The sequence below is a fragment of the Papio anubis genome, chromosome 8, assembly GCF_008728515.1.
Source record: "Papio anubis isolate 15944 chromosome 8, Panubis1.0, whole genome shotgun sequence".
Lineage (NCBI taxonomy): Eukaryota > Metazoa > Chordata > Mammalia > Primates > Cercopithecidae > Papio > Papio anubis.
The window spans coordinates 57,446,556-57,472,126 of NC_044983.1; the positions used below are offsets into that span (position 1 = coordinate 57,446,556).

The 25,571-nt window shown below is 39.2% G+C and overlaps 1 protein-coding gene across 12 annotated transcripts in view; it reads right to left on the reverse strand.

The window, feature by feature from the left end:
- The window catches only part of ASPH (aspartate beta-hydroxylase), a 220,937-nt gene extending 209,176 nt beyond the window's left edge, over nt 1–11,761 (reverse strand). For 11 of the 12 annotated variants that reach the window (XM_031669577.1, XM_003902799.3, XM_009213094.2 and 8 more), the window contains exon 1: nt 11,152–11,761. In XM_031669577.1, coding sequence (XP_031525437.1) covers nt 11,152–11,266 — 115 coding nt within the window. In that variant the 5' untranslated portion in view covers nt 11,267–11,761. Of the gene's footprint in view, nt 1–10,828; nt 10,941–11,151 lie in introns of those variants that run through there. The other variant, XM_009213099.4, reaches the window with a different exon arrangement.
- Nucleotides 11,762–25,571: the final 13,810 nt, after the last annotated feature.

Consider the following 25,571-nt stretch of genomic DNA (forward strand, 5'->3'; position numbering starts at 1 on the left):
AGAGCATCTATTGTCATAATTTACCACCTAAAATATGAAAGGAGAAAAACCAAATATATAGTATCAATAGGTGCAGAGAAAACATTCAGTACTAATCATAATTCCTAAGGAAGTAAGGAGAGAAGGAAAAGCACGGGGAAGGGAGGGGAGGAGAGGAAAAAAGGAAGGAAATTACAGACCCACATCTAACATAAACACAGACACAAAATTGTTGACAAAATATTAGCAAATAAAGCAATATATAAAAAGGACAATTCAAATCAACCAAGTGGGACTTTGAGTGAGAAAAAGTATTTGACAAAATTCTCAACGTAGAAATACAAATTCCCCCAGTTCAATGAAAAGCATCTACAAAACACCCTGAGTTAATATTTTACTTACCTAATGGTAAAATACCAAATACTTTGCTACTAAAATCAGGAACAAAGCCCGAATGTCTATTCTCATCACTGGTATTCAACATGATACTGGAAATCCTAATTAGTGCAGTAAGGCAAGAAAAGACTGGAAAAGAAGACAGACTGTCTCTATTAAAGGGCATCATGATACTTACATAGAAAATCCCAAAGAATCTATTTTCTTTAAAAAAAAAAAAAAACTACTAGAATAAATGAATTTAGCAAAGCTACAGGATATAAGGTGCGTGTATCAGTTCTATGTCTATATACTAGCAGTAAATAATGGGAAAATGAAATTTTAAAAATGCCATTTCTAATAGCATCAAAAAATACAAAATATTTAGAAAAATGTTTAACAAAAAAAGTGTAAAAAGATCTCCATAGCAAAATCTACAGAAAAAGGCAGAAGGAAACTAAAAACCTAACAAATTAAGAAATATACCACTATCATAAATTAGAATGTTCAATATCAGTGTGATTAATGCTCCCAAAGTTGGTCTACGGAGCCAATGCAATTCTAATCATAAACCCTAGCATGTTTTATTCTGTGGAAATTGACAAGCTGATTCTAAAATGTATATAGATATATAAAGTATCCATAGTATTTAGAGCTACTTTAAAAGAAGCAATAAAGTAGGAGGATTTACACTACCTAATTTTAATACTTACTTTATAGCTAGAGTAATCAAGATTCTGTAATAAAGGCCTAAGGACAAATAGATAACAAAAAATAGAAGGGCTCAGGAACAGATTTATACTTACACTGTCATTTGCTTTTTGACAAAGGCTCCAAAAAGAATCTAATAATGAAAGCAAAGTCTTTTCAATACATGGTGCTAGAACTGAAATTCCATATAGAAAAATGTAAATGTAATTCAACATTAATGTGAAAACATTCATAGACAAACATAAAAACTAAAACTATCAAACTTCTAGAAGAAAACAAAAGAGGATAGCTTTGAGACTTGAGAACGTGCAGTTTCTTAGAACACAGAAAGCAAAAACAGAAAAAAAATATAAACATTAAAAATAAAAAAATTAAAAGGTAAGTTATAGACTGGGAGAAATATGTGCTATATATATCTGAAAAGAACTTCTATCCAGAATACATGAAGAATTACAGCTCAGCAACAAAAAACAATAAAATCAGAAATGAGTAAAAGAGAAACTTCACTAAAGATAATGGGTGTAGCCAATAAGCACAAGAAAAAGTGCTTGACATCATTATTCATCAGGGAAATGCAAATGTAAACTACAGTAAGAAGCCACGGTACACCCACCAGAATGGCTAAAATTAAAAAGACTGACACCACCAAATGTTGGTACATATGTAGAACAACCAATTCCACACATTGTCAGTGGGAGTATAAAATATATTGTACAACTACTCTGCAAAAGAGTTTAACAGTTTCTTAATAAAACTAAACATACACCTACCCTATAGCCCAGTAATCCCTCTCTTGCTCAAGAGAAATAAAAACATATATCAAAAAAGGCTTCTATACTATTCAGATAATTTTATTCAGATAATTTTATTCATAATAACCCAAAACTAGGAATACCCCAAGTGTCCACCAATAAAAGATTGGGTTAAAAAACTGTGCTATACAACATGAATGGAGCTGGGGGTCACTATCCTAACCAAACTAACACAGGAACAGAGAACCATGTTCTTACTAATACTAATAAGTGGGAGCAAAACATTGACCACTTATGCACACAAAGAAGGGAAAAACAGACACTGGGGCCTACTTGAGGGTAGAGGGCGGGAGGAAGGTGAAGATCCAAAAAACTACTCATCAGGTACTAATCTTATTACCTGTGTGACAAAATTATCTGTACGCCAAACCCCTGTGACAGGCAATTTACCCAATTTAACCTGCACATGTACCCCTGAACCTAAAATAAAAGCTTTGAAAAAACTGTGCTATAGTCAGACACTGGAATACGATTTGGCAATAAAAAGGAACAAGTGACTGTGTATACAACATAAATGAACTCAAAAATATTATGCTAAGTGAAAGAAGACTTTGCAAAAAAAAGTACTTGCAAAAGGAAGTTCTAGAATTGAAAACACTAATCGATGATCAAAAAATGTAGTACAATGGCTGCCTCTGATGGCAGAGGTGGGGGCAAGAAAAGGGCTTGAGAGAATCTCACAGGGTGATGAAAATATTCCCTATCCTAATAGGTTGTTGTTTTACAAAAGTAGAAATGGATATGAAAACTCCTCAGATCAGACACTAAAATTTGTGCAATTCACTATGTGACAATTTTACCTCACAGGAAAAAAACAAACGCACGCTAAGCTCTAGTTAGCTATAGGCACACGTAAATGTTTAGGAAAGCGAAATATACTAACACCTGCAACTTACTTCAAAAGGCAGGAAAGAATAAGATTGGTAGATAAGACAAAGCAAATCTATCAAGATGTTAACTGTTGTAGCATGGTGGACTCATTACAGAAGTCTTTCAACTTGGATACATATTTTTAAAGTTTCATTAAAAAATGTTAATTTAAAAATACTATTGAAAATATTTTTTTAAATATAAAGTACCCAGACTTAATCTAATAAAAGATGTATATGACTTTCAAATAAGATTATAAAAATTGTCAGACTTAAATCCATAAGAAATTATAGGCCAGGCGCAGGGCTCACACCCGTAATCTCAGCACTCTAGGAGTCGACATGAGCAGATCACTTGAGACCAGGAGTTTGAGAGCAGACAGGCCAACATGGTAAAACCCCATCTGTACAAGAAATATGAAAATCAGCCAGGCATGGTGGTGCACACCTGTAGTCCCAGCTACCGGGGAGGCCGAGGTCAGAGGATCACTGCAGCCTGGGAAGTCAAGGTTGCCACAGCACTCCAGCCTGGGTGAAAGAGCAAGGCCTTGTCAAAAAAAAAGAAAAAAAAGAAAAAAAAAGAAGATGAGGAAGAAGAAAAGAAAATAAAAAAGAGAAGAGAAGAGAAGAAGAGAAGAGAAAGCAGGCCGGCCAGTGAGCCAGGTACATAGGAAGATTCAGTATTATAAACATCTGTATTTGTCCCAAATTGTTCTATAGATTCACTACAACGCCAGTAAAAATTCTCAAATATTTTTCATGAACGTATTTGATAAGCAGATTCTAAAATCTAGAGAAATGGATGAGGAAAGGTCCCAAAGCAGCAAACACAATAGTGAAAAAGGCAGGGTAGAAGGACACGCCCTATCAGATACGTGGACTCACTACAGACCTACAGTGAGCAACTCAGTTTGGTGTTGCTTCTACACGCCTGGAACAAAATACAGCCTGATGTATTCACGCACAAGAGGTGATGCTGCAGACTAGGGTAAAAAGATGAAAAATCAACTAACATTACAGGACATTTTTATTTGCCCTTTAAAAAAAAATACTGAATTAGATCCCTACTAACAAAATATACAATAAAATGCTACACCAGGTGGTTCAGAGATCTAAATGTAAAAAACCAACGTTTCAGATCTTTTAGAGAAAAATACAAGAATAATTCATGACATCTGTGTTATGTGTCTTACATAAAGTGTAAAGGTGTGAACCATAAAGTAGAAAATAGAAAAATTCTATTAATATATTAAAATCTTAAAATTCTGTTCAACAACGTATACCATAAAAAATGAAAATGCGAGTAACCACAGACTAGGAGAAGTCCTTTATCACAAATAATCAAAAGGTTCAGGATACAAAAAAAAAATTCTACCTATCAATACTACAAATACAAAACAAAAACAGAAAAATAGGGAAGGTATACGAACAGGCAATTCATAGGAGGAATCACAAGGCTACGCTCACCAGTAACTTCACTAGTAATTAGAAAAATGCAAGTTTACACCATCAAGTACTACTTCACACCCATTCAACTGGCAAATATTAAACTTTACCAAATGTTGATAATGTGATGATGGCACAGAACAAGCTCTTATTCATTTGGGGCAGAAGTGTAAGTTGATACAATCACTTCGGGGTTAAAAAATGGCAATATCCAGTAAAGTCTAAGCGTGTACTTTCTACGACCCAAAATTCCAATTCCAGATTATGCTCCAGAAAAATACTCAGACATGTATGCATGGGGACAGACAGGCACATACATGTTCAGGGCAGCATTATTTGAAAGAAAAAAAAAAGTGGCCTGCGATATGATGGCTAAACGAAAAGCAAGGCATAGTCATAAGGTGTAGAACTACACAAGTGAAAATAAAGAACTGGAGTTTGGAGGAATTTCAAACAAATGGTGTCAAAATAGTATGCCAAGTAGAAGCCTGTTCACAAAACTTTTAATACATGCTATACAGTATATATATATGTGTGTGTTATGTGTGTGTATATATATGTATATAGGTATATTTCTACACATAGGGATATAGATATACTTCCTGAGCAGTTTTCAAATACACTGATTTAACAATAGATATAGTTTACACGTGTGGATACATAATGTGTGATGTACAACATGTTACACATTATTTTGTGCATATATACCTACATTTATAGTAATGACTATCATAAAATGTTTAACAATGGTTAGGAATGAATACCACAGGAGAGGAAAATCTAGGAATCTGATGTTTCATTTCTTCACCTATATGGTGGGTACATGGGTATCCACTGCATTAGTCTCTATACTTATTTATAGGCTTAAATATGTACTATTTCAAATACATATAATTTTAAAGAGCAATACATAGAAATATTTTTATTATAAAGGTTAGAGAACTAGCTCTCTGCCAAAAAGCAAATCCATGAAACCACTTACAAAAACTCAGTGACAAACATCTTATACAAACTGCCTTGACTCAAAGAAAGGAGAAGTAAAGTTAAATGCTAGATATTCTTTCAACAAATATTTACAACACAGATTTTGAGATTTATGTAAGTTAAAAAATTAACTGCCCTAAATAAAATTTACAAGTGAAACTAAGACCAAAAGAGTCTTTCCAGTATACCAAGAAAATTGACATTGAAAGCAGTGTGTGAAAGATAGGGAGAAAAACTGTATATTAGAAGTATAATAAATAAGAAAAAGAAGTTACAGACAGGACAGAATAACAAAATAACAGTGACTCTGCACTATGGAATGGTAGAAATGGCTGTCAAAGCTATGTAAGATATGAGAAAAGGCAGTTACAACAATGCTGGTTGTGAAATAAAATTATCAAGGGATATTCTCCTACTTTAAGACTGATCCTTGCTGGCTTAAGTGCAGGATGAGTCACTGGGTTCAACATGTGGGCACACATGTAAGACAGAAGTGCTGGCATTTCTCCAAGCACAGAGATAGTGGGTGCCCTTGGAAACCTTACTACAACTGGACAGTAACTACCCCCAGCCTCCAGCTCCCTACCCCTCAACTAAGTCAATTCGCCAACGCTGCCTACTCTGGAGCACACAAAGTATCTATGGCAGATGATGACAGTCACATGACTAGGCAAGCGACCTGGATCTCACAGGGGGCCGAATAGCCCAGATCCTTTAAAAGATGATTTTCTTTTTAAAAAAAGTTATTCACCAAGGGAGCTCAACATTTCCCTTGAGTCTAATAGGTTATCTAGACCAAATTTGTCCTCAGCTGTGGCCAATTTGATATGAACTAAATTATATTCAGTGATTTGCCATTAAAAGATAACCACATCAGCCAAAGGTAACCAAGAAAGGTAATCCCTGAAAAACAAAGATCAAATGCAGAACAAAAGCCTGAAGCATCCCTCACATCGGGGGAATAAAATACTAAAATTAAAAAATAATGACTAACAAGAAAATACCATCTTAGCTCCCAGCAGTACCAGAAAAAAGTGTAATAAAAAAGTTAAAGCACTGGCCTCCAGACTATACTCCCACAGTGGTACACAGGAAAGAAAAGAACATCCTGAATCCTTAGTCCTCTAATAAAAATGGCCAGAGCTGCAGGACCGAACCAGAGAAACTCATCAAACCCACGTGTGCAGTGCAGAGCCGTCACTGGCAGCAGGTAATGAAGCAAGCAGCCCTTGCACCTCCACATTTCCCGATAGATGGCTGAGGCTTTTCTCCAGAGGTTTAGGTGGGATGTAGATAGGTTCTATGTACACACAGGGTTTATTTAAGGGAAGTTCATTTGAAAAACATTTTTGTACCTTGGTACAGAATGAAGTCAAGCCATTTAGAGATGATGCAGAAATATTCAAGTCACAAACTAAGTTGCATATTTTCATGATGTTAAAACAGTGGCTGGAATTACGTCAAAAGACTAAAATATATCTGAGCCTTGGTAAGATAAAATAATGTTACAGATTTCTGAGCCATTAAGGGCAAATCACCAACTTGAAAGTTGAAGTGCAAATGGATACTTACACCTCCAGAAGCCGAGAGAAATGTATCAAGTAGTCCTCAAAGCATAGTATAAACTCTACCTCAAGAATATACATTTTACTTAACACAAAGATGCTACGGAAAATAAAAATAAATAAATAAATAAGAACAAATCATCAAAAAAGTCAAAGCATGCAATGGCCTGATGACATCTACACTTTTATATTCTCCAAAGTTTTTCACCCCTACTATTAGACGTACTTTAATGGCAACAACTGAGAAACACAAAGGCATATGAAATCAGTATTAGTGACATCAAAACTCTGAAAACAAAATAGATAATAATTCTTTACATTTAAGGAGGCTGGGAACCGAGATTTTTAGCAATTCTTGGTTCTGGTTCTTGCATAGATAAGATCCAGGTCATCAGATTTTTTCTCTCAAACTGCACTAGCTTTCTGGAGAAAAGGGTTTTTCTATTGGAACCAGATAGCAAGCGGCTAAATATGTGATATTAACTAACAACAAGATGGACAGACCCTATGAGCCTTTATCCAAGTTCCTCTGTTGATAATTGGCTGAAAATGAAAAGGTCATACATTCATTTTCTAATAATCTTTATGAGAGATTATTTTAAAGCAAGACTAAAATATAGTCCAAGATATAGAACTTTGACTTCCACAGGCCACCAGAGGTTAACTGGTCTCTGGAAAATGTGTTCATAAACTCCCTCAGAACATTATTTAGTGCTTGGTTTCATATGATCTGGTCAGGATGGACAAAATGCTGTTGAACTGAACACAAAACAGTTGACAGTTCTTGCAGTGGAAGAATTATGGTCTTCCTATCTTTTCATCGTAGAATGACTAATGGAGGATTAAGCAATTGGTTCTGATGGTCTTTGGCTACAGAAAGAAAATTTTGCTAGGGCCTCTTCATTCAAGGGATCCACAATGCCATCAGCAGTGCATTGTATCCTTCAGTTACTTAGTAATCTAAGAGACACTCAAAGTAGAAAGAAAAAAAAGAAGCTAAACTCAGAAGTGTGTTTCTAAATGACAAATACTCATCAAATGAAGCTGTTAATGTTTTACAGGTAGTACATGAATGTATTTCATTCTAATTAAGCCAAAACAAATAGGCTGCACAATCTACTGAGAGACCTTGAGAGAGTTAAAAAGTAGCTAAGAGTTTTTAAGTGCTTATCTATCAATAGTTTTGAGTATTTGTAGATGGATTAAATAATAATAATAATAATCAAAAACTGCTATTACATAACCCGAAGCTTCAAACTGAGGGGGAAGTGTTCTAGACTGACACCTAGTGGTAAAAGGTAATGTAGTAGCAGGAGACCGAGTAGCAGGACAAAATAAACAGGGAAATGGAAAGCTGCTAGGAGATACAGAGAGGTAACGGGTGATACTCAAAAGGGAAAAGTTAAACAAACAAACAAACAAACAGAAAACATCACACATACCAGTGTCTACAAAATAAGCCCAAAAGGACATCATGTTCCTTCTTTGCCAAAATATTTTCAAATCAATAAATGTGAAAAAGGCTTCTCCTGGGCCCAACTGGTCATGCAAGTCCAGCTCTTCATGCAAATTAAAGGTAAGAAGTTCAATTTATTCATGTTTCTTTTATATTACAAAGAGTAAAACTGAAAAAAAAAGTAAAACTGAACTCTGTAGAAAACTATTTTATCATTTTTCAGTTTAAGTTGAATAAAAAAGAGACACTTGCTTTAAAAATCTGTGTGATATAAATTCCCCAAATTCCAGCTTCCAAACATCACTTTTCAGCAAAATGACCACGAAGATGAAGTTTGGCCAGAAAAAAAAATAATAATAATCACCTTTTCCCTAAAATGCATGTTTCAAATGACTGGGTTCTTTTTTCCCCATACTTTCACATAAAAACTTAAGAAATAATAATGTTTAATGTGACCAATGCCATCATCTTCTGATTCTCAATGTAAGACATCTCAAAAAACGTACTATTTGAACACATATACTTCTTCTCAAACTAAAATTTCAAATATTGTTTCAAATACAATTTTTGTCAAGGGAAATGTAATTGGTGATAGGACAAAAGTATAGTTTTCTCCAATAATTAAGCGCAGTACTCATGGAAACAGCCAGAAGAAAACTTGATAATCTAGTTTAACTCCAATTACATATTAGAGAACCTAAAATTCAAGTAGCATGGCAAAATGAATAACAGAAAACCTGGGTTCTGAGTCTTGGTTCTTCCAGTAATTAGTTGAGTTTCCATGAACTAAATAACCTTCAATGAACTCGACAACTTTTCTGGGCATTAATTTCCTCATCTGTATGATTTGTGCAGGAAACTAAATGGGTCTCACAGTATGCCACTGCTAAAAAGTCTTTGATTTTCCCAGTAGAAGGGAATGGTTTGCACAACGTCCGTACCTTAATGACCAAGTAAACACAGCATTAAAAGAAAAGCCGGCATTATCTTTTGAGTACAGCCTACTATACACGACACTGCACTTTAACTGTTTAGGATGATGGAAAGAAATGGTTTCCATGCCTAGTGCCTTCTATCTGGCACACGGGCAGAACTCAGTATCTACTGGAGAAAAAAAAACCTGCGGATATGCGAATAAATAATACTCATTACGTAACATGCAGGGCTCCAATATCAACTTTTGTTTTTGTATCACGGGCATTCCTTCCTTTTACATAGTCTTTTACATACTATGTCTGTTTCATGACTATTAGAGAATCAATGTGTAAAATGCTTAAAAGGCTGTAGATCCTCAAATATGGACAGAGTTTGTTCTAAAATGCCTGAGTATGAAAGTCAGGGGAAGTTAATTTAAGTCACTGCATTTCCTAAACCTATCTCTTGCCTTTTAAAATGCTTCAAATAGTTATGGGGTAGGGATAGAAACGTGACACACATTTCCCAATATTACTTCTCACCAATAAGAGGCCATATAAAATGACTTCCTCAGATGCAATCAGCCCTCTACTCATAAACACAAAAATGAAATGGAATGAAGATATGCTTCACCGGTAAATAGCTACAGAAACCTTTTGAAAACAACTAACATCAAAGTCCGGTTAATCAGCTTTCTCTGCTTAGTGCCCTAAGAGGCACAATGGGTTCTTCTCATTTAGGGATGTTAAAAAGAGTAGCCTCAGTCCGCTGAGGCAATTAATCTATCCCTCTGCAGGTTTAAGGAAGTGACATTTAAGAACACGTGAAAAAGGAACACAGTTTTACTTATGTCGGAGGTGAATTAATATGCTTGCACTGTGCGTACATCTTTACATTTAGAATACAAATATTAGTCCTTATAATGTAAATTTGTGCAATGGATTTAATGCACTACTTTCCCCATTAAAATTTATTCATTCATTCACTACTCAAATATTTATTGAGCACCTATTATGGGACAGGAACATTCTAGGAGTTGGGGATACGGAGAGAATGAGCCAAAGACAACACACATGAAAGTTATAAGACAAGTTCAGATAGTGACAAGTGCTATAAAGAAAATACTTCTTTGACTATAGCTATCTGATTCATTTTCTTGGTATATTATGAACTCATGAGCTGTAGATCTCAGCGAACAAAGAGCCTAAATCACTTCAAGTGAAGTTTACAGCTCACATTCCATACACATGCGTATTGCAGCTTCAATATCCTAAATATGAGTCAAAAGAAGTATAAAAGAAACCGAGAACCACTGAAATATGAGACGAAACAGATTTAAAAATCTGTTCTCTCTCTGCTGCATATGCACATGAACGAGGAGAAAGGTGAATAGCCAATCGATTTTATTTTAAGTAAAAGTGGTAAAAATAGAGACGCTCGTTCAGTATTTCATGACATTCTAAGGTATTTTAAAGGTAACTGCAACGCATATTAAGAAAGCTACACACAAACAAAAATATTTAACATAATTTCCAGAGCATTCAAATCACTCCCAACTTCTCCCCCCCCCCACCCCCCGCCCCCAGGCGCCCCCACTTTCACCTCCTTTAAATTGCTCTGAAACACTGCTGGTTAGACAGGAACTCACTTTCCCTGACTTTGGCTCATTTTCAACTCCCCAAAACATGCAAGGCAAAGGATAAACTGTTTTCTTACTCCCATTTCAATTCCACGGAAAGCCAAGACACACGCTCAGCAACCTCTGTCTCGGCTGCGCCCAGCAGGTGAAGGAACCGCTGGGAAGGGGCTCCCCGAGACCACTATCCCGACGGCTCGGACCCCGGTCCGCCTGGCCCCTCGCCCGCCCGCCAGGCCCGCCGAGCGCGGCCTCCGCCCTGCGCGCCTAAAGCAGGAGCGTCGCGGGGGATGGAGGTGGCGTGAAGTGGGATCTGGGGAGATGCACCCGCAGCGCCCGCCGCGCCACCCGGCTCTCTACCCCGAGGCGCGGCCCCGGATCCCCGCCCTGCAGGGCCTCTGACCTCTCCGGGCCCCGGGGCTGCTGCTGCCCCCGCTGCTGCCCGCACTCGTGCTACTGCTGCCGGAGCCGCTGCTGCTGCTGTTGCCGCTACCCTTGGCATTCTTACGCTGGGCCATCGCACGCTCCGCGGGGGCTGGCGAGGGCTGGTGGGCTTCCTCAGTGCGCAGGGGGACACACGCGACACGGGAGTCGCTGGCGGCGGCGGCGGGCGCTGGAGCGGGTTTGGGCCGCTGCTCCTGCAGCAGAGCCTGTGCCTCGGCACCGCCCGCAGCACCTCACAGGACTTTTCACCCGCGTGCCGGCTGCGCGCGCCCGCCCTCGCGTGTACGAACTTGTGACTGCCTCCTGGGGCGAGAGCGCGCGGCTCGCCTCCCGACGGCCACGCCCCTTCCCGGCCTCGCCCCGCCCCCGGAAGGCTGAGTGACGGCTCCTGGGACCGAATCGCAAGGGCCCTTACGAGGCGGCGGTACCCTGCCGCGCTCCCGTCCCTTGCTCACTTAGGGCAGTTCGGGCGCTACGCAGCTGCTTGTGAGCGCGAGCCTCTTTCGGCTTTGCAGTCTGTCCCGGTCCTTTGGAACGTGGCAAACGTGGAAGCCTAGAGGGTTCTCGCGAGCGTTGGCAGACCCCGCTTCATAGCGATGGGACAGGGCGCGGTGCAGGGTAGGCGGACACGTGGGCCACCCTTGGGCGGAGTGCGCCGCCTGAAGGCCTTTCACTGGGAATTTTGTCCCCTTTCCCTATACAAGGAAAGGAAGGAATGCAATCTCGCTTCTTGCAAAAGAGATCCCTATTTCTTGTCCTGATTAATACTGACATTTCTGAAATGATGCTATTAGGACTAGTTCAATGCTTAAACCGTATGAGTTCATCCATTCGGTGCTAAAGCAGGAATTTAGTTCGTTTGTGCCATCAATATTTTCAGAGACTCTTAGTTAAGGAAGGAAAATGCAAATGTGAAACAAAAAGTTCATTTTCTTATCCTGGATGGCACCCTCTATCTGAAATCCCTGCCTGCTTTGCTAACGCCTGGGCCTGTGCTGCCTGGGCCTGTGCTGCCTGAGAATTCCTAACACGGTATTAAAATGTCTTGGCACGTGGTTGAACCAGACAAGGACTTGAGGTCAGCCACGTCTTTATCATCTTTGTGTCACCATTGCTAACACCATGCCCAATGTGTAATAGACAAGCAAGAAATGCTTAGTGATTTGATACATTTCTGTCAATGGCTGAACCCACAGCTCTTGATCATGTTTCGTAGCAACCCCTGGGAGTGTCTCAGGAGGGCTCAGGGACCAGAGAGAAGAGTTGCAATGTGGCGTCTGGTTTCATTCCTCTTCTCCAGCCCCACAAACCCACCCACCCCGACCTTCGGAAGCACCCCCGCCTCCCCCCGGCCCCATGCCTTTTCAGCTGTGGATAGTTGGATGCTGCTTGACCCTACCCTGATGATGCACAGAAACCCCCCAAGGGTCGTGTTGCATGGTAAAGAGAATGCTTTCTTTACCTTTTGTCAAATAGTGTTAGGCTATTATCAAGAGACGGCGAGATGGGAGAGTTCACAGAGTTTTTACTGAAGCAGCTCTCTCAGCTTTTATCTTGTGGCATCTCCTTCCTCCGCATATTCTTTCTCCCATTCAGGGCCCCCTTACAACCCTCTATTATATTATTTCAATGAAGGAGGTGGAGAACTGGATTAAGAGACAAATCTGAGTGATGGTGCTTCATATAAAATAAAAATGAGAGCTAAACTTCAAAACACAATGCTCTAGCCCCCCGCCCCAAGATATTTTTACTCTTAAATTCTCACAAAACCCTGTAGTCATATCAATTTTTTTAAAAAATGAGACATTGGAAGCTCAGAGAGATAAAACAAAATAAGGTCACTGTATTAGTCCATTTTCACACTGCGGATAAAGACATACCCGAGACTGGAAAGAAAAAGGGGTTTAACTGGACTTACAGTTCCACATGGCTGGGGAGGCCTCAGAATCATGGCAGGAAGTGAAAGGTACTTCTTATGTGGAAGTGACAAGAGAAAATGAGGAAGAAGTAAAAGCAGAACCCCCCGATAAACACATTAGGTTTCATGAGAATTAATTCACCATCACGAGAATAGCACAGGAAAGACGGGCCCCCATGATTCAATTACCTCCCCCTGAGTCCTTCCCAAAACACATGGGAATTCTGAGAGACACAATTTGATGTTGAGATTTGAATGGGATCACAGCCAAATTTTATTATTCCACCCCAGTCCCTCCAAATTTCATGCCCTCACGTTTCAAAAGCAATCATGCTTTCCCAACAGTTCCCCAAAGTCTTAACTCATTTCAACATTAACCCCAAAGTCCACAATCCAAAGTCTCATCTGAGACAAGGCAAGTCCCTTCTACCTATGAGCCTGTAAAATCAAAAGCAAGCTAGTTACTTCCTAAATACAATGAGGGTACAGGTATTGGGTAAATACAGCCATTTCAAATGGGAGAAATTGGCCAAAACAAAGGGGTTACAGGGCCCATGCAAGTCTGAAGTCCAGTGGGGCAGTCAAATTTTAAAGCTCCAAAATTATCTTTTTTGACTCCAGGTCTCACATCCAGGTCACTCTGATGAAAGAGGTGGGTTCCCATGGTCTTGGGCAGCTGCATCCCTGTGGCTTTGCAGGGTACATCCTTCCTCCCAGCTGCTTTCATGGACTGACATTGAGTGTCCACAGCTTTTCCAGGTGCACAGTGCAAGCTGTCAGTGGATCTACCATTCTGGGGTCTAGAGGATGGTGGCAGTCTTCTCACAGCTCCTGTAGGCAGTGCCCCCGTATGGACTCTGTGTGGGGGCTCTGACCCCACATTTTCCTTCTGCACTGCCCTAGCAGAGGTTCTCCATGAGGGCCCTGTCCCTGCAGCAAACTTTTGCCTGAGCATCCAGGCGTTTCCATACATCTTCTGAAATCTAGGCGGAGGTTCCTGAACCTCAGTTCTTGACTTCTGTGCACCTGCAGGCTCAACACCATGTGGAAGCTGACAAGGCTTGGGACTTCCACCTTCTGAAGCCACGGCTGGAGTGGCTAGGACAGTCACAAAGCTAGTAAGTGATAGAACAGGGATGTGAATTTGGTTGGACTGGCTCCAGAGTCTGTAGTCCAAATTATTCCTCCTGGATAAGACGTAGTTTGGAGTGCAGAAAGTCTCACCTGCCTCCCTTTTCAGTTAATGGATGTCTCCAGGAAGCCTCCTTGGTCCTACCTGCAAAGATAGGTCTGAAACCCAGTGCTAAGTGCTTATCAAAGCCTATCTCTTTAAGGAAACCAAATTTATTTTATAGCTAACTCCAAAATGCCATTAAGTGATGCTTTGCTCCTGCATTTTCAGAAACTAAATCTGGTACCCGTGACAGGGTACATTGCTGTGTATCTTGGGCAATACCAGGCCAAAATAGAGGTTTTTGGAAATTTGAATCACAGAAAATAAGAGGCTACCTAGCGCTTTCTTGTATCCTGAGGAAACAGCTATGATAACATTTATGCACTCAGTATTATCAAATAAAAGTTAAATCAGATGCCATCAGTTCTAGACACAGTTTCATTTCAGGGACTAAATTCCCTCAAGGTGAGTATCAGAACTATACGTTTTATATCTGTCTGTACTTCCCATATTGTGGGCATCAAAAAACACAAAGCTTACCTAGGATTCATATATTTCTTTACAAAGGACCTTTTCTCTGCATGGGTGGGAAGGCAAGGGAGACAAAGTATCTTTTAGTATCTTTTAAATTAAAGGAGAAGTCAAATGTTCATTGTTAGCTTTTCCTCTTTTCTGTAATTTTCAAGCAAACAATGAAGAACCTTGGGTGAAATAATGTTAAAACGACCATAAAGACAAGACTTATCTAGGACAATATATTAAAATACTAATTTAATAGAGCTTTTGAACTAGGTCAAATGTGTTTTTCAGGTATTTCCATAAACCTTCCATTGCCTGCACTGGGATTTGCGAGTGAGAATTGGAGGACACCATTTGCCCTAGTTTTTTTTTTTTGTTTTTTTTTGTTTTTTTTATTCATCCTGATGACCCTTTACAACCTCCAGTCAAATTCCTTCCAAATTAATATTTCTGGATTTACTTATACCTACTATAGCATCGTTTTAAACATTTCACTTTAACCTGCTTCCTAGAAAATGCCTCTTATTTTTATGCAATCTTCCTAATGTGAAGTTTTATTATTGCAAACTGAAACTCAGTATTTCCTCATCTTTATTTGCCATAGTAAATTAGACCATAGTGGAAAACAATAAATTTCAACTGGTCATGATTCATTTGTATGTCTTTCATATTATGTTAGTGAAATTTGTTGTAACGAAAGTATACTGGTAAGGATAGCAGCACTTTCAAGGCATTCCCTACTCAGTGTTTTCAAAGCAATCATCCTCGTATGAATCATATCTCAACATGTAAATGAGCTGTCATTTTCACCAAACAGCTTGACTTCAGATTACCTAGAAAAAATAAGCCTGACTAATATGTATATCATATTAGTACATTAGATTGGTACTTCTTAGAGCCAAAGTTCCTTTCTAACAAATAACATTTAAGTAAGTGCTATTGCCAGGTCTTGAGTTTTCTAGCACAGGGAAATGATGGAATTAGCTGACTCTTCTTAAGTCTCAAACTTAATGCCAGAAAGAAACTTAAACATGGAGAAAAAGCCAAACATTAGAGAATAACAACAAAGTACAGTCATGGCAATTCCATAGTATATAAAGGACATATTAATGTGATTTAAGAGTAGTTAGAAAGTAAGAGGAAAAAGGAGAAAAAATGTGGAGAAATCTGAAAAATTCAATTGTTTACAGATAATAATTTAACTTAAACTATATTTGCTTCAAGGATCATGTGAGAGAGAGAGAGAGAGAGAGAGAGAGAGAGAGAGAGTCTAAGTAAAGTAAGTATTTCTTTGTCTTTCAGGAAAATAACCAGCTGTTGGAAATAGGTCCCTTATCTAAATAAAAATATCCTGAAACTAGCTTCTAGAATCCTCCAATGTCATCAACTCTAAATATATAAATCAGAAGGATTTACCTTAAAATGAATAGTGTTATTACAATATACAAAACTGGATCAATTAGTCAATCTAAATTCTTGACAGTTGATGGGAAATCACACATACACTACATAAAAGTGTATTAACACAGCCCTTTTTGCACTGTCATCTTTCTGACTTGAATCTATTCTGCAATTTCATAACCACATGACAAATATTACCAGGCCCATGCCAAAAAAAAAATTCCTGAGAGACTTTGTCAAAGAGCTTGCAAGCATAAAAAATAGAGAGGATCTCTGTATATCATTGCAATAATATTTTATTAACCTAAAGACCACTACTATATATTTGAAATTCTACTGTATTTCTTTACTTTAAGAAGTACAATATCTATTACCTAAAGAAAAATTTCACAACATATTGTGGCAAATAAACAAGTGGTCCAGAATACTTTGTCATTCTCGGTGAAACTGCTGTAATACTGACTTCATCAAATAACAAAGTCATTTCTCTTTTGGCAAATCCCTTTGAGTTAGAGACATGCACCAATATCCTAGATGTTTACTAAAGGTACTTCTCCTAGAACCAGAAAGCATATTGATCTAGTAAAATTTAGTGGAAATTGTTTCTAAGCAGCTCTCTCACAAATGATACAAAATTCTGTTTTTTCTACTTTTTAAGCTACATGCATTGCACTTAGTTTTTCTGACTACAATACAAAAGAAGAATTGAGTAATGCAGCTACCAAAAGGTATGCATATAAAATCAATTTTCTAAAAACCCAAGTGCAGAGGTTTGGCTGGTCAGATGTATCCCAAGAGATGGATTTTTTAGAATTCTCTTTTCCAAATTTGAGAACATTGATATAAAATATGAACACCTCAGTATAGCACTTGGGCTTATGTGAAAATAAACTAAGTTACAAATAGTATTAAGGAAACTATGTTCAGGCTACAGACCATAAGGACTGTTGACATTCTCAATTCCATATCCCTGGTGAGCAGGACAGTGTCTAGAGTGGAGTAATTATGTAAACATTTCACCTTGGACTCTTTGTGCTTGCTGCTCCTCGGCCCAGGGTGTGCTTTCTCGCAGAGGGCCTCTCAAGCTGCTGTAGTTTTGGTGAGAACTGTATGTGTTGGTATGAAATTGTTAGCCATTAAAACACTGGGCAGCTGCAGGTGAGAGCTTATGTTTGACAGTAGCAAGGAAGAAGACATATAAAGTCGATGTCTTGTTAACAGAAGGGTAACAAGTAGTACTTTTTCACAAGTAGTGCTCGACTGAAAAGGATTATTTTCTTAAAAATAGGTAGACAGAGCCCATTATCATTTATCCCATCATACAAATGCAGGCAGCCATGAAAAGCTGAAGTAAGAAATCAAAAAACAAGCATAGGAAGAAAATGAACATCGTATGGATCTGTGCATTAATCACTTAGGGAATATAGTAGCCTGAAGTAGATAGAGAACTACATTTAAGGAATACTATTTAAAATGTGAAACCTGACCAATTTTAAACAGATAGGCTGCCAACTCTCTGCAATTATGATAGCTTCACAAAATTGATGTGACTTCAAATCAGAACAGCATAAGACAGAGAAGATCATCTACAAATTACATAAAAGTAGGAGGGGAGAGAGAGGAAAAAATGATTTGTTCCATTAGCTAAGTTTGACTGGGTCTTTTTGTGTTTTTCCATTTCCAAGTTAGGAGAGGTTGGTTCTAATGCCAGAATTATGGTCAATATTATTTGCAGTTGGTTGGACATGTGTGCATGAGCAGTAAGAACTTGGTAAATTTCACGTAAGTTGTTGTACACCGTCAGTTTATATTTCATCTAATCCTTTAAAAAAAGGAAGTTAAGTCTCGAGTTAAAAGGATCAGTTCAAGTATTAAAGATCTCCAAGTGGACTCGTTAGACTCAAATTCAGGTCGATTCAAATTCAGGTGTGCTCAAATTCAAGGTTAGACTCAAATTAGACTCAAATTCAAGGTTCTGCTTACTCAGAAAGAGCAGATCTTAAAAACAGCAAATCTCACTGAGTGATGCTTATTCAAGTCTAATTACTGCTTGTGCATGCAGGCTGACTCATAACACAGGCGGTCGTAGGGAAGGAGCGGCCATCACTAAGCACTACTATGTGCTCCTCACGCCTCATCATCCTTTGCCGCCAAGCACCAAGGAAAGGTATGTGGGATGCCTCTGCCCACTGCCCCTTCTGCTCTTTTCTGATAGTTTTTCTCCTTCAAACTGCCCTTGATGGAAACCTCATTTGACACATGTTGGGCACAAAGGAAAGGAGAGAATTCAGAGTCACCTGTGGGTCTCTTACCCTCTGGCCGTTTTTCTCTGACCTGTCATCAATGAAGGCCTGGGAAATACTGTGGACTCAGAATTAAAACATTTTCCTTGGTTGAGGCTAAAATGTAGGTTAAAAGTCCTGTAACTCTTGGGAACAATCTCCACCAATTAACAGAAAATCCTCCTTCCTCCTGTCCCCACTCTCAGGACTCCCAGGGAAAATGCAAGTTGCTGGGATAGAAAGATGGCATGTTCAGCATGACTGGCAAAAATTTGGCCTGTCTCTGGCTCTGATCCTGCAGAATAACAATTCTATAATAAATAAGGCACCAAGCCAGAGATACTGGCCAAAGGAATTTACAACTGGGAATAGGGAGTGGGGTGACATTACCAATAGGCAACAGTCCAAGGCCTGCAAAGTAAGCAGTACTGACAGAATTCCATCTCTCTCTAACCCACTGTTTTCTGCAAAGCAAACACAGCAACTATTTCAGAAGCCCTCACTCCAGACTGGGCATACGTCTTCTCAGTTATTCTAGCAGGAGTAGAGAAGGGGCTCTTGCAGTTACTACCATCTGCAGGTAGTAATCAGGATTTAAGATAGTTAAGGAGAGAATTTCTATATGGCAGATGTACCTGACAGCAATAACATAACCTGAGCATACCTTGAGAATGACCCTACGATCTAAAAAGAATGTGTGTTCAGAGTTTCAAACTAAGGAATCTGGGAGTGGTCAACCTGAAAATTCATTTCTTATCTATGAGCAACATCTAAACCCCTAGCCCATTCTGTGGAAGGCAGGCCGTAGAGGGGATGGAGGCCCTTTGTTTTGGATTAAACGAAGGTGGCCAAATAGAGGTTGCTAGGGTTAGGGTACTAAGTGAAAATGCTATATAAACTGCTTTCTTTTTCATAAGCCGTTGTGGTTCTCCTACCCAGCGCACTGCCAGTGGACCCCTTGTATTAAGTCCTCTTAATAAACCCTACGTCTTGTTTGCTGGCTCCAGGTCCCTTCTTCGGCCTTTGAACCTGGTGCCTTCCCTACTAAAGTTAGTAGGGGGCCAGCATGACAACTTCATGTTACTCCTTGTGTTCCCCTCCCAGCGTTACAGGGCCCACCACATTGTCAGCTGGTCCTTGGGTCAGTGGTAGGTAATGTAACGATCCTTTGTGATACCTTCTCTGCAATATTCCCTGCACCAAAAAGATTACCAGTCTCCAAAGCCATGATTCTTTGGTTGCTCTGAACACTTTCCAACTGTTTTCTGAATGGACAAAAGCTGGAACAATAACCAAAAGATGGAAGTGCCATTTCCCCACCTTATGAGGTAATAGTATCATGGCAGTGACTGATAGCTGGCTTCCCTGCACTGTCCCTGACTCTTCCTAGCCTTTCTTCTGCATTTTCTTACTTCCTTCTTGCCAACTCATCCCCCTCAGAAGTCCAAATGTAATTAGAACTGTCAAGAAAGATTCCAAAGTTACTCGCTGTATCCTGTGCATCTTTGGGGCCACTGCCGCTGTCAATACATTCCTTCTAAAGGGACAGGGGGCAGAGCTACAGGGACATGGCACTTTCACTCCAACTCGACCTCTGTCACCCCTGATGAGCTCTCCTAATGCTCACAAATCTTGGGGTCCAAGGCCTCTTCTCTTCTCCATCTCCTTCTCTCCATATTAGGGGTAATCTGGAAGGCTTTGGAAGAATGGGGAGTTGTGCTTCCTACAACGCTTTGGGGAACTTTGTTGGCTGCTCAGGAGCCAATAGAAAAATGTACCTAGTGTGCCCCTGCTTCATTTTGAAGCTGGTGCTTCCTTTCCTTTGGATCCATGCTCTGTTTAACCCTGTTTTCAGAACTTTGCAATGCTAGAAAATGTTTGGAAATTTGCTCATTTACTAACAGGGTAATGAGCGTGTGTGTGTGTGTGTGCACGCGTGCACACATATGTGTTTCTTGCGGTTTTTCAGATTTTGGCAGTTTGCCACATAGACATGACCATAGTGTCAGAAATTTATCTTTTAGAATCATGAACTTTTTCTTGGGAGCTAGTTTTGATGTGAGCATCTGAAGTTCTGAGTGAAGGAAGGAACCAGCATGAAGAGTGTAAAATCTACTTTTTTAAAACCAGCTACAACTGTTTCCCTATTTTTAAACGATTAGCCATCTAATGAATTATTTATCCCTAGGTTATATTCTTGCTGATAAGACAATTATCATGAGGAAAAGGGCTGTTCAGATAATTTGGGAAAATTCCCACATACATAAATGAGTAAACTTCATTGCACATAATTCTACTAAGAGTTCCTATATTCCCACTTAAAACTTTAGCACTGTTGCTTTTTCAAAATTTTGCCCTTGACTCTTACCTGATTCTGATAAAGTTTTCAGCATCATAACTGCTGGGGTTTTTTTAATAAATGATTTAAGTTTGCTCCAGTTTATAAATCAGATTTGCTCCCAGTTTCTTAATTCTTGAATAGTTTCCTCTGCCTAACCATTTTCAAGGAAACTGAATATTTGTGTTTATCTGTAATCATGTAGCATTACCAGCTCTATTCAAATTTTAGTGCACAACAAATTTTCTGCTTGTAAAAATGACTCATTTTCTATATATTTTACTTCTGAGATGGTATAATTAATGCAATGCTAATAGATCTGAATGCTGGGTCCCCAGTATAAACTAGGCAGGCATGCGCAAGACTCTCATATTCTATGTTACACGTTGTTTTAACTATTCCCCGATTGGGGTTAGAAAGTCATGACTTCTGAATATCTGAGAGAGAGAGAGAGAGAGAGAGAGAGAGAGAGAGAGAAATAGCATTTAACTAAGAGTGCCACAAATCTGATTCTGCCTCTAACTAGCTGTACTACGGAACCCCAAGAAACTCACTTGGCTTCTCCTATATCACTTGTCTCATATGCTAATAGTGGCTTGTCATCATGGATTCCATGTCTTTAATAATCTGATGAAAGCTATGGACCATCATGAGAAATATTATCATAGCCATAAAGTTCCCTAGACAATTTTAGAGACTCATGTGCCCAAAGTTAAGAATATTCACACCAGAAGATAAGGTTTCTTCTCTTCCTCACGTTCCATGATATTAAGTCTTGGTAACTGCTATTGGAAATGGTCTCTTGCATTTTCTCAGTCTATTCATAAGGTTAGTGGCTGAGGGTGGCAAATGAGTTGTCTTGTATCCAAGGAAGCTTTGAATACTATCAACTACAGTGCGAAGAGAATGCTCAAGATCTCTACATAAAATATAAATGTGTTTAATAACAATGATTCTATTACTGATGCGGTGGATTTACTCAGTTTGACTGCCTTTCACACAATATGAAACTTTTCTGGAGACTGCAATGTGATAATTAATAAGAAAATTTCCTTGGAAACTATAACGTGCTTTACAAAATGTAGCCAATTGTTTACTTCTGAATTTGATGACCTAAATTAATACTATAAAGACATTAAATTGTTCTATGGTAATATCACTACATACTTAATTTTAACCAAGTTCGATAACTATCCCGCTGGATCTAGGGGAAAATAATCAGCTACAGTTACGAGAAGTTTTTGAAGAAACATAAAAATTTAACAGTACACCTTCTCTGATATTTCCTTCTCCTTTACTTTAAACTTCCCTTCTTTCCTTAAACATTTATTGACCCTTGACATATCAGACAGTACCCTGTGAACTATAGCAGCATTCCCCAACCTTTTTGGCACCAGGGACCAGTTTTGTGGAATGAGGTGGGGGTACGAAGGGATTGTTTCAGGATGAAACTGTTCCACATCAGATCATCAGGCGTTAAATTCTCATCAGGAATACGCAACCTAGATCCCTCGCATGTGTGGTTCACAATAGGGTTTGCACTCTTGTGAGAATCTAATGCCTGTGCTAATCTGACAGGAGATGGCACGCAGGCGGTAATGTCAGTTCGCTCACACCTTACCTCCTGCTGTGCAGCCAGGTTCCTAACAGACCAGAGACCAGTACCTGTCTGCAGCCCCAGGAGTTGGGGACCCCAGAGCTATAGTACAGGGCAGGTACCGTGTAATTCCATGGTACATGAGTTAAGCTACACAATTGCTGTCAAAAAGCTCTAACTGAAAATTTCATCTAGTTCAACCTGTGAATATACTGTATAGTCCCTTCTACAACCACTGATTGAGTGTTAGCTTCCTGCCAGGTACTATAGCAAATGCATGTGAACTTTGTTCTCAAGTGTTTCTGTTGTTTTGAAAGGAGACTAGCATGCAAACTAATGATCTCAATACATAGTGCTATCTTCTGCCTCTGCCTGCAAAGGTGGCATAGACAAGGGAGCAGGGAGTACAGGAGGAGTAAGCCACAGTGGCTCCATGCATACCACATAAAAGTCCTAGGACTCCAGTGTTGTAAATAAGTCTTCAAGACCATGTTGTTAAACCTTTTCATTTTACAAATGAAAAAATTGAATCCCAAAGAGTGACAGTGACTTACAAAAGGTTGCATAGTCAGTTAACACAGAACTAGAACTCAAGTCACCTTACAGTGTGCATTTTCAGCAATGAAGATATTACCCCATTAAGGTAAAAATTGGTTCTTGGGGAAAAAAATTAAAGTTTACAATGGTCACCTCCTATCTCAGTCTGTTTATGCTGCTGTAACAAAATGCCACAAGCTGGGTAATTTATAAATAATAGAGACTTATTGCTCATGGTTCCTGAAGCTGGGAATTCCAAGATCAAGGAGCCAGCAGGTTACGCATCTAGTGAGGGTTGGTCTCTGCTTCCAAGGTGGTGCCTTGTTGCTGCATCCTCCAGAGGGGAAGAACCAGGCAGTGAACCAATTCTCTCAAGTCCTTTTGTAAGAACCTGAATCCCATCCATGAGGGCTGCACCCATATAATTCAATTCATTCTTACCACACTCAACTAATTTTTGTACTTTTAGCAGAGATAGAGTTTCTTCATGGTGGCCAGGCTGGTCTTGCACTCCTGATCTCCACTGATCTTCCTGTCTTGGCCTCCCAAAGTGTTGGGATTACAGGCATGAGCCACCATGCCCAGCCTTACATTCAATTCGTTCTTAAAGGCTCCAAGTCTTTTTTTTTTTTTTTTTTTTTGAGACGGAGTTTCACTCTGTCGCCAGGCAGGAGTGCAGTGTTGTGATCTCGGCTCACTGCAACCTCTGGCTCCCAGGTTCAACCGATGCTCCTGCCTCAGCCTCCTGAGTAGCTGGGATTACAGGCACTCTCCACCACACCCAGCTAATTTTTGTATTTTTAGTAGAGACGGGGTTTCACCATGTAGGCCAGGATGGTATCAATCTCTTGACCTTGTGATCCGCCCACCTCAGCCTCCCAAAGTGCTGGGATTACGGGAGTGAGCCACTGTGCCCAGCCACCAAGTCTTAATACTATCACATTGACAATTCTGTTTCAACATGACTTTTGGAGAGGACAAAAATGTTCAAACCATAGCACCTCCAAAGAACCATAGTACATAAACAGATATATAGTATATCTATAGTGTTGAATTTTCATGGGATGAAGGACAATTATGAAAAACATAAACATCTAAAAGACTTCTTGTGGGGATGAGTAGAGCACTAATTTTACAAAAGCTTGAGAAACTCATAGTCGGGCCACTGTTCCTTCTATAGTGACACCTCATCTTTACTCCATCGTCCTGAATATTATTTTATTTATTGTTTAGCTTTCTCTTCTCTCCTCTTCATATTTTCTCCTTTTCTTTTTCTTTAATCAGTTCTTCCTTCCATTCCACCATTATAGTTTTATGAGGCCTAATTTGTTTTTAATTTGTGTAAATGTCAGGGGTACAAGTACAGTCTTGTTATATGGATATATTGTGTACTGTTTAAGTCTGAGCCTTTAGTGTATCCATCACTTGAATGATGTACATTGAACCCACTAGGTAATTTCTCAACCTTCACAATCCTTCCACCTTCCCAAGTTTCCAGTGTCTATTATTCCACACTGTATGTCCGTGTGTACACATTATTTAGCTCCCAGTTATAAATGAGAACATGTGGTATTTGACTTTCTGTTTCTGAGTTGTTCCACTTAAAACAATGGCCTCTGGTTCCATTCATGTCATTGCAAAAAGACATGATTTCATTCTTTTTGATGGCTGAGTAGTATTCCATTGTGTATATATACCACATTTTCTTTATCCCGTCATCTATTGATGAACACTTAGGTGATTGAATATCTTTGCTATTGTGAGTAGTGCTGTGATAAACACAAGAGTGCAAGTGTCTTTTTGAAATAATGGTTTCTTTTCCTTTGGTTAGATACCCCTTAGTGAGATTGCTGAATTGCATGGTGGTTCTATTTTCAGTTGTTTGAGAAATCTCTATACTATTTTGCATAGAAGTTGTAATAATTTACATTCTCGCCAACATCTGTTATTTTCTGCCTTTTTAATAATAGCCATTCTGACTGGTATGAGATGATATTATAAGGGCTAATTTGTTTTCAGTGGATTACTCATGTTCAGGCACTATGCTTTCTAATATGGGTGACTATTTGTGAAACAGGAAATACAATCTCCCAACTTTGTTTTTTTATCTAAAAAAATAAATTCTTATTTAAAAATCAAATGCATAAAGGCATTTTTACTTAATGTTTGTTTGTTTGCTTTTTAGATGGAGTCTTGCTCTGTTGCCCAGGCTGGAGTGCAGCAGCAAGATCTCAGCTCACTGCAACCTCTGCCCCCTGGGTTCAAGTGATTCTCCTGCCTCAGCCTCCTGAGTAGCTGGGACTACAGGCATGTGCTACCACACCCAACTAATTTTTGTATTTTTAGCAGAGATGAAGTTTCTCCATGTTGGCCAGGCTGGTCTTGAACTCCTGATCTCCGGTGATCTTCCTGCTTCGGCCTCCCAAAGTACTGGGATTACAGGCGTGAGCCACCATGCCCGGCCTTGCATTTTTTACTTATTATTGAAAAAAATCTTTTATGGTTAGTTATCCACCTATTTATGTACATATGTTCAGTTGGAGTTCATTCCAAGGGCTTGCAGTTGAGCTCTCATTCTTCTATCTTATTATCTATATATGTATATAAATAGAT